The sequence below is a fragment of the Morone saxatilis genome, unplaced genomic scaffold (genome assembly GCF_004916995.1).
Source record: "Morone saxatilis isolate NCDOM2014 unplaced genomic scaffold, NCSU_SB_2.0 Contig20, whole genome shotgun sequence".
Classification (NCBI taxonomy): domain Eukaryota; kingdom Metazoa; phylum Chordata; class Actinopteri; family Moronidae; genus Morone; species Morone saxatilis.
In genome coordinates, this window is record NW_023339763.1 from 13,830,581 (window position 1) to 13,846,192 (window position 15,612).

The following is a 15,612-nucleotide window of genomic DNA, read 5'->3' on the forward strand; positions in this document are numbered from 1 at the left end:
GGGCATGCAGGATTTGAAATTACCTTTAAAATTGACCTCAACCCAGTTTGTTCCTTGGGTTTTAGTCAAGAGCAGGATACCTAAAGCTTACCAGTTTCAGTAAAGGAGAGAAAGCCACTTTAAGCATGATATATTCCCTTATTTACTATTGTATTGTTATTTTAGTTAGTCACTGTGGTGCTGGGCCTGCAGCAGGTGGTAATTATTGAGTGTGCAGCACAAACTGGAGCTTCATATTCTTAAGTTCCCTATGGATGGAGAGCGTTTCCTAGAGACACATAAGCAGCAGATACTAAAATTGAAAATACTAATAGTGTCTCCTGGGTACGTGAATAACTGTTGTGACTAAAAAAATGTCTGACATTCAACAACACTGAGTTTCTTCTGCTTTGTATAATTCCCATTAACAATAATCAGGCTGTAGTCTCGTCTGTGCCCACTAATAACTGAGACCAAATAGAAATGTGAGTCAGGTCAGACAGTGTACACACCTGCCAGTCACATGACAGTCAATGTTGCTGCAACAATATTACCAGTAGTGACAAAAGCAACCTTTCCTCTACCGGCTAAAGTGTACAGTGTTGAGGGATTTGACCCTAGGTGGTTGTTGAATATTGGTGCACAAGAAAGAATCTGTGCTTGAGCTGTTCTTTGATTGATTGAGACTGTCAACAACACCTCACAGTTGATGTATGTGAGGATGTCAGAGGCCGGTCACATCCACACAGGACATCGTCCTACAAGGTCTTTTTTCCCCCCTCATGCACTATAAAAGGTAAATTATTCTTTCCATTGATTTCGAAATGTTTTCCCAGCAGAAATCCAACCAATCTGGACTCAAAGTCAATCAAAAAGTATTGTTGAAACACGCAGGTGCTTCTCAAAAGATAGCAGGTATTTGCTGAGCATGGGTTTTGTCTGGCTAACAGTGGAGCAAGGCTGCAAACAAAGATCACACACATCATGGCTGTGCCCTTGGGTTGGCCTCTATCAAGTGTAAATACCCTCTCTTATTCCCTGAAGAGGTCTGAATGCAGTTTATACACTCGGTCTACCTGCTCCCCTCAGGCCTCTTTAATTTCACCTGCATGTAGAATTGAACTATTAGCACGGAGCTGGGCTTGACATTTGTGCTGCGGGAACTGCACACAGTTTTCATCGAGAGGCCTGCGTGTGCGTGCTCTAAAGGTTGTTATCTCATAGGTTTAAGCTGAGGATTATCACAGAGGATATAGTGTATGTCAGGCAGTGTCCTGCCACAGCAAACCAGCCTCAGTTGGGAATCCGGTGTACAGATGAGTTTATTGTTGATGCCGAACCCTCCTTTTAGTTTACTTTGTGTGTTTGTCCTCACACCAAGATGTGTCTCTCTTTGGTGATAAAATCCTATTCATCCCTAGATGATAGTTATACTTAGTACACATAGCTATTTGTGTCCAGCTGTCTGACAGCACGACACCTCTGTACACAGCTGACTGGAGCTAACCTTCGTATTTGACACTAAAGGAGAGTTTTCCGTCCATCAGACAGATCAATCTATAGCAGGTCCAAAATGTGGCACAAGCCAGTACACTGGTGATGCGGAACAAATCTGGGAGTGGCTTGGCAACAGGGGCAGTGGACCATAAAGGGAAGTCACAGCTTGTTCCCTGGCATTAGTGGGAGTGTTGCATTTCAGGGATGTGTGAAAATGTGAATTCACAAATCCCTGTGCCCAGCAGTGGATGGCATTTTTTTTCTTTTCCTCAGAAGCAGCCGCCTCACTGAGCAGAGCAGGGGGTTCGAACGACTCTGTACGGGGGCGACGCGTATTAATCATGGGAAAGAAATAAAAGACATTTATACATGCAGCGCACAAAGAGAGGCATAATGACATTAGGGGAAAACAGGAGAGTGTTGCTGAGGGGAGAGAAATGGGCCGTGCTGCATCCAGTCCTGCTGCTGTAATGAGGACTGGCAGCAGAGTGTATAGGAGCCCTGTGACATAATCGCTCCCTCTCTGTCTTCTGTGGTTCGGACGGGGAGGGGAGGGAGGTTATGTAACTGCTTATTTACGGCAGAGCGAAGAAGGCAACAGAGAACAAAATAATCTGGTTTGAAGCGTGTGTGTGCATGTTAGCACGTTGTCCCTTCGAGTTAACGCAGTCATATTCAATCCCAGATGGTGTGAATGTTCAGTGATAAAGCTTTGTTTGCATTCTCGATGATAGTCTCACAAAGGCCTATTTCACTGAACAAATGTAGCTATTTCTGTTATCTTTTTTTTTTCTCTCAGGAAGCAGGAAGTCATTGGTTTCATCACGTCTCTCACACGCAGGCTGGGTGCTTGGATTGTGTGACTTTTAAGTGCCATGTTTTTTTTTCCATTTTCACCCATCCTCCTGTCCTCACTGAGAGGAGCTTTGTGCTGCAGCGAGGTAGCCATGTTTATAGACAATAGACGGCTGAAAACAAATGGGGCCGGTGCTGGGCAGTGGTCCAGGTTGACATACCGTGAAACAATGTGACCTCTCCATGGCTTTCTCTCTCTCTCTCTCCTTCAGCCACCATGACTCACCAGTACCCCGCACTGACTGCTGAGCAGAAGAAGGAGCTTCAGGAAATCGCTCAGAGGATAGTAGCTCCAGGAAAAGGCATCCTCGCAGCCGATGAGTCCACCGGTATAACAACATAATTAGAAAGCCAGATTCTCTAAACATAATTGTCCATTAGTATCCTAAAACCGTAAAGGAACTGGTTTATCCTCACCACCTTTATGACCACTTTACACCAAACCTTCTATACCTTCATGCACACATCAGTGGAAAATCAGTGTAAACCAAAGTCAGATTGATTAGTCAGACCATTTAGGTTAGATGTGGGGTCAGTTGAGAAGATAGTTGAGTGTTGAGTGTCACTCCCGGGTCATCAAATACCACTTTGGATGATGGTAAAAGGCTCAGAGTGAGCCACACAGCACAATAGGTGGCGCTAGTGCCAGAACGGATGAGACTCAACCATCAACTATTGACTGACCCCACCTTTAATCCTATGCTATCACAGACTAAATTTGGATTTTTGCTTCACAGACTCATTATAAAACTCAGTACAGACACTAACTGAGGACACAGAAATCATAGTAATGTTAATCCAGAGGTATACTGAATGCATAAAGGTCCTGTTTGACACAACAACGTCAAATCAAGACATTTTTATGTATAGTCAAGGCTCATGGATTTCAGTTTGTAAAGGTTTTACACAAAAAATACCATAAAGTATACATCAGGTTAATAGATCTTTAACTGCATTGTATGTTCTCATGCATGTTGTTTAGTTCTGCTCCATTAAAAATGATGCTGCAGAGCTGTCATTCACTCAATGTCCCTGCGTGTGTTGTCTACAGGCAGCATGGCGAAACGTTTGAACCCCATTGGGGTTGAGAACACAGAGGAGAACAGGCGTCGCTACCGCCAGCTTCTCTTCACAGCCGACCAGCGCATTGACAGCTGTATCGGAGGGGTCATCTTCTTCCACGAAACCCTCTACCAGAACACAGACGACGGAACTCCCTTTGCCAAGCTCATCAAAGACCGCGGCATTGTTGTCGGCATCAAGGTACACAATGCTCAGTGTGGTACTTAACCACTATGTATTTAAACCTCTATAGTTGGGACATAGGTGTGGCCTTCATTCAGTACATTACATTCAGTTCAAATGAGTTTCTTAATTGAATAAAACACATAATGCTCATCAACCACCTCTATTTGTACAATTCCAAACACATTTAACAATTAACTGGTTTCAGCTATTGGCTGGTTTCCTAAAACACAGGAACCTGAGTCTGGGAGGCTTAACCTTATTTGGTGGCTGTTTGCTTTGGCAGCCACAGTGTTGATATTATACTACAGCTAAGTATTTCAGGTTGGCGAACACAGTGATCGTTCGTTTGGCTCGAAGAACTAGAAAGGCTCCTACAATGTATATGGAAACACAGACTCTCCCATAACAGCAGATCAGGTTGAGAGGAGAAACTGGAAAAAGGAAAGTTGTGTTTGCTTGTAAGAGTGAGATTCAGTGGGATTTTATGTTGGATGTTCTACATGATATAGAAAGCCAAGTATTTATTGTTTTAAACATTTTCTGTTTCCGTCTTTGCAGGTGGACAAAGGTGTTGTGCCCCTCGCTGGAACAAATGGAGAGACCACCACTCAGGGTAAGAGCCATTAGTAACACACTCTCAAAACCTCACAAACATTACATTGCTGTGGTTCTGATGGATGCTTCTGTGCATGTGTTGGGGAGTGTAGGTCTGGATGGGCTGTCTGAGCGCTGTGCGCAGTACAAGAAGGACGGCGCAGACTTCGCCAAGTGGCGCTCTGTGCTGAAGATCAGCGACACCGAGCCATCCGAGCTGGCCATCTTTGAGAATGCGAATGTTCTGGCACGATATGCTAGCATCTGTCAGCAGGTCGGTGTGAGATCACTGATGATGGGGATTGGAGGTCACTATTGGGAATTATAAGAAACACATGTAGTGTATCTATACAAATATAAGAGTTTGATTATAACTTCTACTTTGTAATGTCTCCTAGAATGGTATTGTTCCTATTGTGGAACCTGAGATCCTTCCTGATGGAGAGCACGACCTGAAGCGTTGCCAGTACGTCACTGAGAAGGTGAATTTACTGAGGAATATGTATATAAAAATAAAACACATGCTACTGTATACTTCCTGTAAAGTGTAAATGTAATTTACATGTTTCTCTCCTGCTGCTAGGTCCTAGCTGCAGTTTACAAGGCTCTGTCAGACCACCACGTATACCTGGAAGGGACACTGCTGAAACCCAACATGGTCACTGCCGGACACTCCTGCCCCACCAAGTACAGCAGCGAGGAAATCGCCATGGCAACCGTCACTGCCCTGCGCCGCACTGTGCCTCCTGCCGTCACAGGTCAGAGACATTTCCATAATTTCCTGAAATAATTATGTCATTTCATAGAGATTTATGGAGTTGAAAGGCTTAAACGTTCTATGAAAGCATGTTCGAGCAGATAGATGACTGTGTGTTTTTGCTCATTTCTGTTTTCTCCTCAGGAGTGACATTCTTGTCAGGTGGCCAGTCCGAAGAAGAGGCCAGTGTGAACCTTAATGCCATCAACAACTGTTCGCTCGCCAAGCCCTGGGCCCTGACTTTCTCCTACGGCCGCGCCCTGCAGGCCTCCGCCCTGAGCGCATGGAAAGGAGAGCTGAGCAACGAGAAGGCCGCCACCGAGGAGTTCATCAAGCGTGCTGAGGTCAGACTGAACCGTGAACAGATATCAGACACAAACAGTAAAATTATACTAAAACTTCCTTTGTACAGTTTTGTAAATTTACCTCTTTTTTTTGGTCTCTTCTTCAGGCAAACGGTCTGGCTGCACTCGGCAAGTATGAGTCTTCTGGGACCGCTGGTGCCGCTGGAAAGTCCCTCTACGTGGCTAATCACGCCTACTAAACATCAAACCACATTCAACTGTGGTCTTATTGTAGTCTTATATCTGCTCTGCTATTCCCCCTCACTCACAGGCCTGCGCTGTCTACTGTACTTTAGAGTTGTCCGAGTTATTAAAATTACATTATTAGATATGTGTATTTAAAAACATAACGTGAAACTACAATACTAAAGGGAACAGGCTTGTTTTTTTTTTTCTATTTAATCGAACAAATCAATTTGAGACAATTTATGACTATCTATTTTATGTGTCTATAACAGTTATTGGGCTCTGAGATAGGAAGTTGCAAAATTATAACATTAAATTAAGATAATCAGTGAGTATCTAATTCATGCCTCTTCTTAACTACACCTCTCTACACTCTGCTTTCTCCCCCCACATGGTAAATCTGTTTCGCTTTTTGTCATAACGCAGTGTTGGCTCATGCTATACTAACATCCACCCTGACAGCGGGACCAACTAAATATTGGTGGCATCAGTACATCCCTTAGGGGACAAGACGACAAGACTTTTTTTTAGACTGAGTTGATCTTTGATCTTTTGAGCGACTGTCCAAAAAGTGTGGCGTGCTCGTACTTTCAGACTGCTCCAGCAGAGGTCAGTAGACACTCTGTGATAAACCACCACACACCAGAATATATCCTAATGATTCATCCTAACCTTTGTGTTCACACTCCTTATCACCACTTATCAGAGAAACATCTTGTGTGTCTATTCTCAGTATGACATTAGCTTTAAATTACATACAGTGATTAATGTATTCAGTTGTGTGAAGGTGTCGATATTATGTGACTCTTGTGTGTCATTCCCCTCCTGATTCCCCCTGGCAGACCCTACAGGAAGAGGAGATGGTGTCTATAGATATTAGATTATAGCCATAATGTGGACCAATACGTGGGGTCAGCAGCGGGGGAAACAGTCACTGCTGTGTTGGAATACTGTGATGTTTGTGATGTTAATATTGTTCTTGAAGCACTTTGTGTGTCAAATAGTGGAGAAAAAATAAATAAACATTAAAAACTAGCAGAGATCTCTTTGTGTGACATTATTACTGCTATTCTTATGGAGTCTAAACCGATAACTTCTCTCCTGGTGCACTTTTATTGAGTATTTCTGACACTAGAACAGTCATGCAATAGCCCTCTTGTGTCACATTATGTGTTGCAAGTCTAGCAACTTTTTCTACTTCCTGATTCCATTCAATTTACTTCCTGTTAGCTAAATCTTGAAGTAGCAGGCTAAAAGGTTAGACCAGAAAGTCATCAGTTCGATGCTGAGATCAGCTTAATAAATAAAAAGTGAAAAAGCAGTGCTTACCCCATCCCACCACTGAGGAGGCCTTATCTCCGCACTGCTCCAGTAAGGCTGCTCAGTGTCAACACTGGTTGTACTGGGCAGCTTCTAGGTGTGAATGTGCACCTGCTATCATCAGTGTACAGGGACTTTCTGAAAAATACAGCCTAGATCTGCATAAAATCTCTCTGGAGAAATAAAGTTTAATAAATAGAAAAAATGATTTCATGTTTTTTTTAATGCTGTCCAGTTTTGTTTACATTGGTAATAATAGATTAATAGACCTATATTTTGAATTGTGAAAACGCATAAACACAGAAAGGTGTGTTACCTGTCAAGCTCTTCATTTATACATGTAAATATATACGTGTTTGACACTAACAATAAAACAAACCCCTTTACATTCACATATTACAGTCCTGTAACAAATATCACCCTTGGATTGGATTACATTGTATTTTAGGGTGTTTCTACATATATATGTAAACAATAATAATAATAAACAAACACTGCTCAGTATAGCAGTGCATACAGCATATATTCAGAACAATAAATCATCAATAAGCTTTAAAATGTCTTAAACATTTTAAGTAAAGTAACAGGAGGGCAGGAGCTTTATGTTTGTACTGCCAGAGAAGATTTAAACCACCACTTGGGGCGCTAGTTACCAACATTGTGTGTGCGTTTAATAACAATACCGGGTGGGCCGACGGGTACTGTCCCTCATTGCGTCTGAAACCAACTCACCGCCCTCCCGGGGACGTTTAAAGACAACGTGTGGTTAAACTTGTTGTAACCCTAAGTACGTATCCGGATCCGTATATATAATGTATATACACATTAACAATGTCTATGTTAACAACCACATGAATCTCCCGATGTGTCGGTCATGTGACATCTGACGGGGCGTGTTCAGAAAACAAACGCACCCACTGACAGAAATGGCTACCACGGAAGTGGGTGAGTAGACTCACTACTGAATTGTATATAAACATATAATATATAAATCCTGCAAAACAGGCAACATGTCCACCAGTTTACTGCGGTTTGTTGGCGCATATTTAACATATTTAACATTGTTGAGCCCAGCACGAAGCCGCTGTTTGCTGCATCTTAACAAGCTCACATGCTAACAGCTAGCAGCATGTCCTTCCTATACTGTCACTGAACACTGCGAGCACACCTGCTGTTTGTGGCTTTCATTTTTATTATTTCATTTTTATTCCACATTTAACTACAACATTAGAGTTACTAAAGTCCCCCTTTGCGGAGCGAAAACACATTATTTCCTCTTATATTGTGATTTTCTAGCTTTATAACTAAACGTCTTGAAGCCATTTTCTGTATGTTCACTGATGATGAATGTCACCATTCAGTGTCAGTGGTGTCCAGTGAGGTGTAATGCATATGTGATTTGACATTTCGATACCAGTATCGATATCTCAATTGACAGGCTGTTAATGTGAGACAGGAATGAATCTAGAGACACATCAATATATTTGTCACACTGCTGCAAGAACAAATACAAATCCATTATTTCCATAAAAATACAGACCTGTATGCGCATTGATTTGCAAAATGACACACAACCAGAGATAATAGAGCAACCACACTATGACATGACAAAAAGCATCTGACAGTTGACAAATGTATGTTATCTCACTGTATGTAAGTGTATGAATACATATACATCCTGAGGCTTATCTGTCTTTCTGTCTCTGTTTGTCTCTCAGAGCGTAGGCGTGGCCAGCTTGCTGCTCTGTCCATAGCAGCGGTGGTCATCATCGTGGGAGTCCCTCTGTGGTGGCGAACAACTGAAACGTACCGCGCCTGGTTGCCTGTCAGTCAGATAAATGAGTTGGCCAATCTACAGGTTGGTTTGTGCTTCTGGATATTACTTATATATATCTCATCTTCTGCTTCATTGTGTGTGCCTTTTTAAAAAATGGTCCCTCTCTTTATTTCTTTTACATGTCTAGCTTCAGTTGAGTGCTGATGTGGAGGTTGTGTTTGCACGTGGAACTGTGACGCCAGAACAGCAGAAGAAGTTCCCGCTGACGCAGACGCAGGATGAGGAACACACAGTAGATGGTGATTTATTACTGCTGTCTGTGGTCTTATGGATACTTAATATTAAGACTGCAGGCTAATTCTTGTCTCAAATCCTTTTGTCTCCAGAGGACACAGCTTTGAGATACAGGTATGAGACTAAGTACCGCACAGCTACAATCATGGAGGAGGATGCCCTGAACCAGCCCACTGCTGCAGGTGAGAAGTTGTCTGCGTATCAAATCCAGCTTTCAGCTCTTCACATGCTAACATTTTGTTATCTCGGTGAGAACGCAGGTAGAAATTTCTCTCTGTCTCGTTTGTTCTTCTCCTTTAGAGGCAGATCTGTCTCTGCACACGCTCAGTGAGAGTCCGTGTGGCTCTTTGGTTGTGTATGTGATCCCAGAGTCATCTACGCTGCTGCCGGAGGTTAAAACTCTCAATGCTTTGATTTTTTGTTTTTTGTATATATTTAGCTTTAATAAGTATTGTTTGGTTACTGTTAACCCTTTTCTATACTTTATACCCATAGTTTTTCATTAGTGTGCGTGTGTGTTCATATGTTTAAAAGCTTAAATAAAATCTGCATGTAATTCCATACTTACTTGAGATTAGCTTTTTTTGAGCAACATTCACAGATCTCTCTGAGTCAAGCAGCATTTCCACTGAAAAGAAGATAATCTATCTAAAATAACCTGTAATTACTGTGTCAAACTACTAACTAACTACTACAGTACCTTCTGCACAGCTCTCAAACAGAATAATGAGTCATTTGTGTCGCTCCGGATAAGTTAAAGATAATATAATACCCAATACCTCTACCTTCATGCCTCGCAGGATGTGGACGTGTATATCGGTCAGCGACGCACAGCACTGCTGCGTATTGGCGCCCAGATGAGAGTGGGCAGGACGCTAGAACAATTGCTGGCTCACCTGGAGCCTCGGATCAAACAGGTGCTGCAGGTGATGTCTTTTAGCCACACCGACATCACCGCCGCCCTCAGCGACAGAGTCCGCCTCAGCCCCGGCAACAAAGAGAGCGTCGCTGACAGTATGAGGGCCTTTAAATCCAGCCCAGGTAGGTCTTTGTTTCAGCACAGCGACAGTGGACCAACTTCATTTGTGTTCCAGTCAGTATATACGTCAACTGAGTGAACACTCTTTTCTCTGTGTATTCTTCCCTTCTCTTTAGGTTATGAGATAACATTCAGTCTGTTGAACCCAGACCCAAAGTCACACCGAGTACACTGGGACATAGAGGGTGCTGTACAGACCTACATCCAACCTTTGCTTACAAAACTGGCCCCTTTGGCCAACTTTAGCATCGACTCTCAGGTACTGCGCGTGCAAGTTTGTGAATGTGCAGCACCCACGTCACGATGACAAGATCCTCTTCTTCTGTATGTTAATGAACATATTCTCCTTCCAGACCTTGTACTATGCCATGCTCGGTGTAAACCCACGCTATGACAGCAGCCGCAGCGCCTACACACTCAACTCTGACAGCCTTGCGCATGTCATCAACCCTGTGGAGGCTCGACTGGGTAAAAGAAGACACTCACTGTGGAAACTTGGTGTTTGTTCTGGTGTGTTTACATGTGTGTAACTGTTTTTGGTTTTTTTTTGCATTTGACTTGGAGGCTCAAATGCTGCATCTTCCAACCCGGTGTTGAATTTCCTTCTGTACGTCCCGGACGCCCACCATTCACCTCTTCACATTCATGACCACAAGAAACAGGAAGTGCTGTCTAATGCGTTTCACTCTCCGCGCTGGGGTGGAATTATGGTAAGACAATCTGAGGGCAACACAAGGTGACAGTAGTCTAAATACTATGAATTTGGCTTTGGTGCAAAAGCTTGAGATTTACTTGTTAGTCATTAGATCGACGACTTGTTCCTTACTCAGATATTTTGTTAGCTATGCAGTGATTTTGCTCTATCTGCTATCTATTACTGATTCAGCAAAAACTGTATTTATCCATGTTTTTATAGGTCTATAATGTTAATGGTTTCTATGGACCAGAGGCTGTGCTCCCTGTTGACATCAACATCAACATGGCCAAAGTCATGGGAGTCTTCCTTGCACAGCTTCGGTAACTAGACACCTACAGTACGACAATTATTGCTTTCCCTGTAAACACGAGGTAACTTTCTTGTACCGTGTCCTGTCAGGCTGTTGCTGGGCGTGCAGTCGTCTGCCCCTCCCCCTGGCTTCCTGGTGGCTCCGTGCAGCAGCACAGGACTAGCTGACTGGGAGCTGGACCGTCTCATGTGGAGTCGGAGTGTGGAAAATGTTGCAACAGCAACCACAACCATCACCTCGCTGGCACAGCTGCTGGACCAGATAGGAAACATTGTTATCAATGACAACATTGCTCAGCAGGTAAGATGCATGCACACCTGCAGTAACCAGTAGGTTTCTGTTGTGCCTATTTGTGTGCATGTGTATAAAATGCAAACTTACAAAAAGTGTCAGCACTGTCCACATATTTCTGTTTACCTTTAGTCTGGCTGTTTCTAATAAAGAAGGTCACACCAAATGGATAATAATATAAATAATACTGCCATTAAACATTAAATTCAGACACAGACTGAAAGTTTTGACATATATACCCAATTGGGGATGTACATATCTGGCCACGTGGTTCTCCATTCTGGGGTGTCTGATCACTCAAATAGTATTTGACTAGACTGGTTCCAGACCTCTGAATCGCCGTCCTCATCTCAGATTTGTTAAGCGGTTCAAATAAGTCTAGTGTTGTGCTCATTGAGCACTGTTTCCTCCAGTAAGAGAAAAACAAATCAGAGCTTAGTTAGGTGGAAGGTAAGAATATAAATGTGATCAACGTACATAGTTAGCTATGTACCAGGCTACATCTAAAAATATAACAAAAGCTGCTGTAGAAGTTGTTGTAAGTTGATTATTGGAGGGACCCTGTGGTTCATGGTCAGAACCATAAACCACCAACATATACCTTTTGATTAATGTGAAAACTAGTAGAAACTGCTTCCTCAACTTCAACGGTAACTGCAAACGACACCAACTGGATGGATATGAAACACACTACTGTTTGGTGAGGGGAAAACAAAACAAGAAGTCTGCTAATGGTAGTCCAGTGTCAGTCTGCATGAATGAGAAATTGTGACCAGTGTACAAATGACAGTGCCTATGGTAATTATACAACTTCCTGTAGTTGCATCAGTTGTATCTAAGCTGTGATTGTTGTTGCTGTCACTCAGGTGTCCAGTGCCGTCACGTCTCTGCAGCTGGCTGTGGCCGAGTTGGAGGCTGGGAACCTCGGCTTTGCTCTGCAGTACAGTAAAGAGGCCATCTTGGCATCAGAGAGAGCATTCTTTGACCCTTCGCTCCTGCATCTGCTCTACTTTCCTGACGACCAGAAGTTTGCTATCTACATACCGCTCTTCCTGCCCATGTGTGTGCCTATTCTGTTGTCTCTGCTCAAAATAGTGTCTGAGGCTAGACAGAGACGCAGAGAAAGGCAAGCCAAGAAGGACTGAGAAACACTTGAAGAGAATATGTGATAAACTTGTGGTCTGAACAAAAACACATTACGAACAAACAGTCAGGGGCCTTCACGTTTAGGTACAAAGGTTTGCATGAAGAACGACTCATTTGCAGCGTTAGGGTGTGGGGTATACAAATCACAAATGCATCGTTTTTTATTGTTTTCATGTAAGGGATTGTGTTCATTGTCAAATTGTAATGAATGACTGTTGCGGGCTGTCTGACACTGTATACGGGAAAGCTTGAATTATTTTAAATGTGTACAAGTTTTATATTTGAATTCCACTTTCTATTCTAAGTTATTAACAAATAAAGACTAAAGTCGTAACTTACGTTTTTGCTCTGTGGTCAGCAAGAAAATAAGAGTGCCTGATTTTATTATTCATTATTTAGTCAATTTGGCACTCAGAAAGCAATGTTGCAAGTTGAGAGTGAAAGTCTGTTGTTGACCTCACAAATAGTGGATTGTTTGTCTTGCGAGACAAACCAAAGCATTGGCGAAGTTTAATGTAGTCAAGATGCATTTGTGTTTATATAAACACCTGGGTCACTGACCGATCCTGAATTCCTTTTTTCGATATTCACATTTGTGTTAGATGTGAAAAGGGCCAAAAAGGATTATGTGGATGGATGTAATACAAACACACATACTGGTGACAAAACAATCTCACCTCCTGCTCCGTGTAGTAGCTGTTTTGGAGTGTTTAATAATACTGTCTGATTTTCATCAGCAGATACAATTCACCCAGTTCTTATGAAATGAATAAATAATAAATAAATACATGTTGATATAATCTAAAGCTTTGAGGTGAGATAGTGTACTCGCACCCTGGTTCCGAGGCCAAGATGAACTCAGTATACTCTGTAGGATGTGGGTCTCCCTCCAGGACAGTAGGGGGCGCTGTGCGTACCTTTAAAAGCGGCTGTAATCCCTCACATCGCTGAATTAAACCGCGTTGTTGGAGGAGGGGTTCGCGGTTCGCAAGTTTTTTAAGCTCTTGTTCATTTCGTTTCATTGTTGGGAAATCCACCCCGAGGGATTTTAGCTATCTCAGCTGTAGGTAAAGAGCAAACGCGTTATCCGCCGACACTGTTTTACACACCGTGAACTACCGAAGCGTGCGTTTCTTTTGTTTGGCCGCACGGTTAGCTGCTGGCTAGCCTGCTAACTTCCGTAACTGCTAACGGTAGCTCGTTTCGTGCTAACATGTCTGGTCAAGGAGTAGTTCGCGGTCCGGCCGGGAGCAACGACTGTCGGATATACGTGGGGAATCTCCCCCCCGACATACGCTCAAAGGACGTCGAAGACTTGTTTTACAAATATGGAGCCATTCGTGATATCGATCTGAAGAACCGACGAGGAGGACCCCCGTTTGCCTTCGTGCAGTTCGAGGACCCGAGGTGAGCTGCAGCTCCGCCATGCCTCGACGATTTGACCCAAACCTCTTCTCAAACTGTGCAGAAACCTACATAACTGGGCTCATCGCTTTGTTACTTTGTTAGGATTTACTTCAGCTTGCGCCCTTTTTAAAAATATAATTTCGTTAAATGTACAGATGTGTTAATTATTTCCCCGTGGTCATTTTGGAGGCAGTAGTGCAGATTGCGGTGCTATTGAATAGTATTGCATTGTACTGAGAAGTGCTTCTAGTATTGAGTCCACCGCCACTGAGGTTGTGGACTGCGTTAGTATTGTATCAAGGTTGGGTGTGCCCAATAATTTGGCGTGCAGGTTGAGTTGGTTGGCACACAAACCTGTTATCAACACACACTCTGCTGCTGCTGCAACCTGGAGAACCAGTTTGTAAGGAAAGCTCAGGTCGAACATCTGCAAAGAGTTCAATTCAATGATTAAATGATCAATGGACAGACAGAATAGTAATCGGCAATTAGTAATTAATTGAGTAAATGTTTCTTAAATGTTAACGCGTGCTGCTTTTTCTTGTCTGATATTACAATAAATTAAATATATTTTTTTTATGTTTTAGACTGTTGGTCGGATAAAACAAGGCACATGGTGATTTTACAATACCTCGGGCAATTTGTCACTATTGTACAATGTTTTATTGAGAAATTAATGTGAAAATAATTTACAGATTAATGGATATTGAAAATAAATGTTAGTTGCACTCCTAACAAAGTTGATCTACTTTTTGTGATTTACAAGCTTTATTTTCAGGCTGTACACTTTTACTCGACTAGCTGTATTTCAGTGGGAAATAAAAGTTCTGATTTCTTTATTCAGATGCCAAAGACTGTGATGGACTATAAACCCTTTCCTCACAGACCATTAAAGCAACTAACTGCCTACACATTTTAGTTCAATCGAGACTCTAAGTAAGGTTTAAACAGTCTTTCAGTGTCGCACATTAGTAGTATAAAATCAGATCAACTAACAGTTTAATGGATAAATCTGTGAATGCACAATAAAACTGCACTGAAAGGCTGAGCAAATGGGAATGTTGGTTGCAGGAAAGTGAGCAAATTTAATAGATTCAACCTTTGCACAAACACGAGCAGTTAATGCTCACTGTGTGTACATGCACTGGGCACGAAGAACACACACATACTTGGACTCTCACAACTACTTTGGATTGCAATGTGTCAACAATTTTCAGTGCCAAGCTTGAAACGCATGAGTGGCTGCCAGTCCAAGCCTTTGTGTGTTCTTCATGCACATTGTGCGCGTAGTAAATTCTCTCACTTTTTTGCTTTCAGCTGCCAAAAAAAATTCATTCATTTAACAAGCCCTCATTGATTTCTTTTCCCCTGGTTTCATTAGTAATAGGCCAATAGTTGTAAGACAACATGTTGCGACCAAAACAAACCAACCGGCTACTTTTTGCCAACTAGTAAAACTGTATTTGTGTTTATGTAACAGGGATTCTGAGGATGCGGTTTACGGGCGTGATGGTTACGACTATGATGGCTACCGCCTGCGTGTTGAGTTTCCTAGAAGTGGAAGGGGAGGAGGAGGTGGCGGCGGTGGCGGCGACCGTGGTGGCGGTGGCGGTGGAATGGGACCCCCAAGAACAAGACATGGTCCCCCCTCCAGACGCTCCGAGTACAGAGTTGTCGTGTCAGGTGGGTGACCCGTCCGTCCCTCTGCATGTTACGCTTATCTCTTTACCATAAGTGTTTGGGTGAGTGTACGAGTCTAACGCCACCTTTTCCTCTCAGGCCTACCTCCTAGTGGAAGCTGGCAGGACCTGAAGGATCACATGCGAGAGGCAGGTGATGTATGTTATGCTGATGTGTACCGCGATGGCACC

General features: G+C 42.9%; 3 protein-coding genes across 3 annotated transcripts in view; all 3 read left to right on the forward strand.

Annotated features, from left to right (window-relative positions):
- Window positions 1-6,495, forward strand: part of aldocb (aldolase C, fructose-bisphosphate, b) — a 10,796-nt gene extending 4,301 nt beyond the window's left edge. The window contains exons 2-9 of the mRNA XM_035666724.1: window positions 2,544-2,660; window positions 3,383-3,594; window positions 4,138-4,192; window positions 4,287-4,447; window positions 4,572-4,655; window positions 4,757-4,931; window positions 5,075-5,274; window positions 5,382-6,495. Coding sequence (XP_035522617.1) covers window positions 2,549-2,660; window positions 3,383-3,594; window positions 4,138-4,192; window positions 4,287-4,447; window positions 4,572-4,655; window positions 4,757-4,931; window positions 5,075-5,274; window positions 5,382-5,474 — 1,092 coding nt within the window. The 5' untranslated portion in view covers window positions 2,544-2,548 and the 3' untranslated portion in view covers window positions 5,475-6,495. The remainder of the gene's footprint in view (window positions 1-2,543; window positions 2,661-3,382; window positions 3,595-4,137; window positions 4,193-4,286; window positions 4,448-4,571; window positions 4,656-4,756; window positions 4,932-5,074; window positions 5,275-5,381) is intronic.
- A 1,136-nt stretch (window positions 6,496-7,631) lies between these two features.
- pigs (phosphatidylinositol glycan anchor biosynthesis, class S) lies at window positions 7,632-12,895 on the forward strand. The gene is made up of 12 exons (XM_035667129.1): window positions 7,632-7,725; window positions 8,499-8,638; window positions 8,745-8,856; window positions 8,944-9,033; window positions 9,152-9,243; window positions 9,652-9,892; window positions 10,007-10,149; window positions 10,244-10,358; window positions 10,455-10,600; window positions 10,807-10,907; window positions 10,987-11,197; window positions 12,055-12,895. The coding sequence occupies exons 1-12, from the start codon at window positions 7,707-7,709 to the stop codon at window positions 12,331-12,333; spliced, it is 1,689 nt and encodes a 562-aa protein (XP_035523022.1). The 5' UTR covers window positions 7,632-7,706; the 3' UTR covers window positions 12,334-12,895.
- A 380-nt stretch (window positions 12,896-13,275) lies between these two features.
- The window catches only part of LOC118331428 (serine/arginine-rich splicing factor 1), a gene marked incomplete in the record, with an annotated part of 3,659 nt that continues 1,322 nt past the window's right edge, over window positions 13,276-15,612 (forward strand). Inside the window, 3 exon segments of the mRNA XM_035666361.1 lie at window positions 13,276-13,741; window positions 15,222-15,424; window positions 15,521-15,612. Coding sequence (XP_035522254.1) covers window positions 13,548-13,741; window positions 15,222-15,424; window positions 15,521-15,612 — 489 coding nt within the window.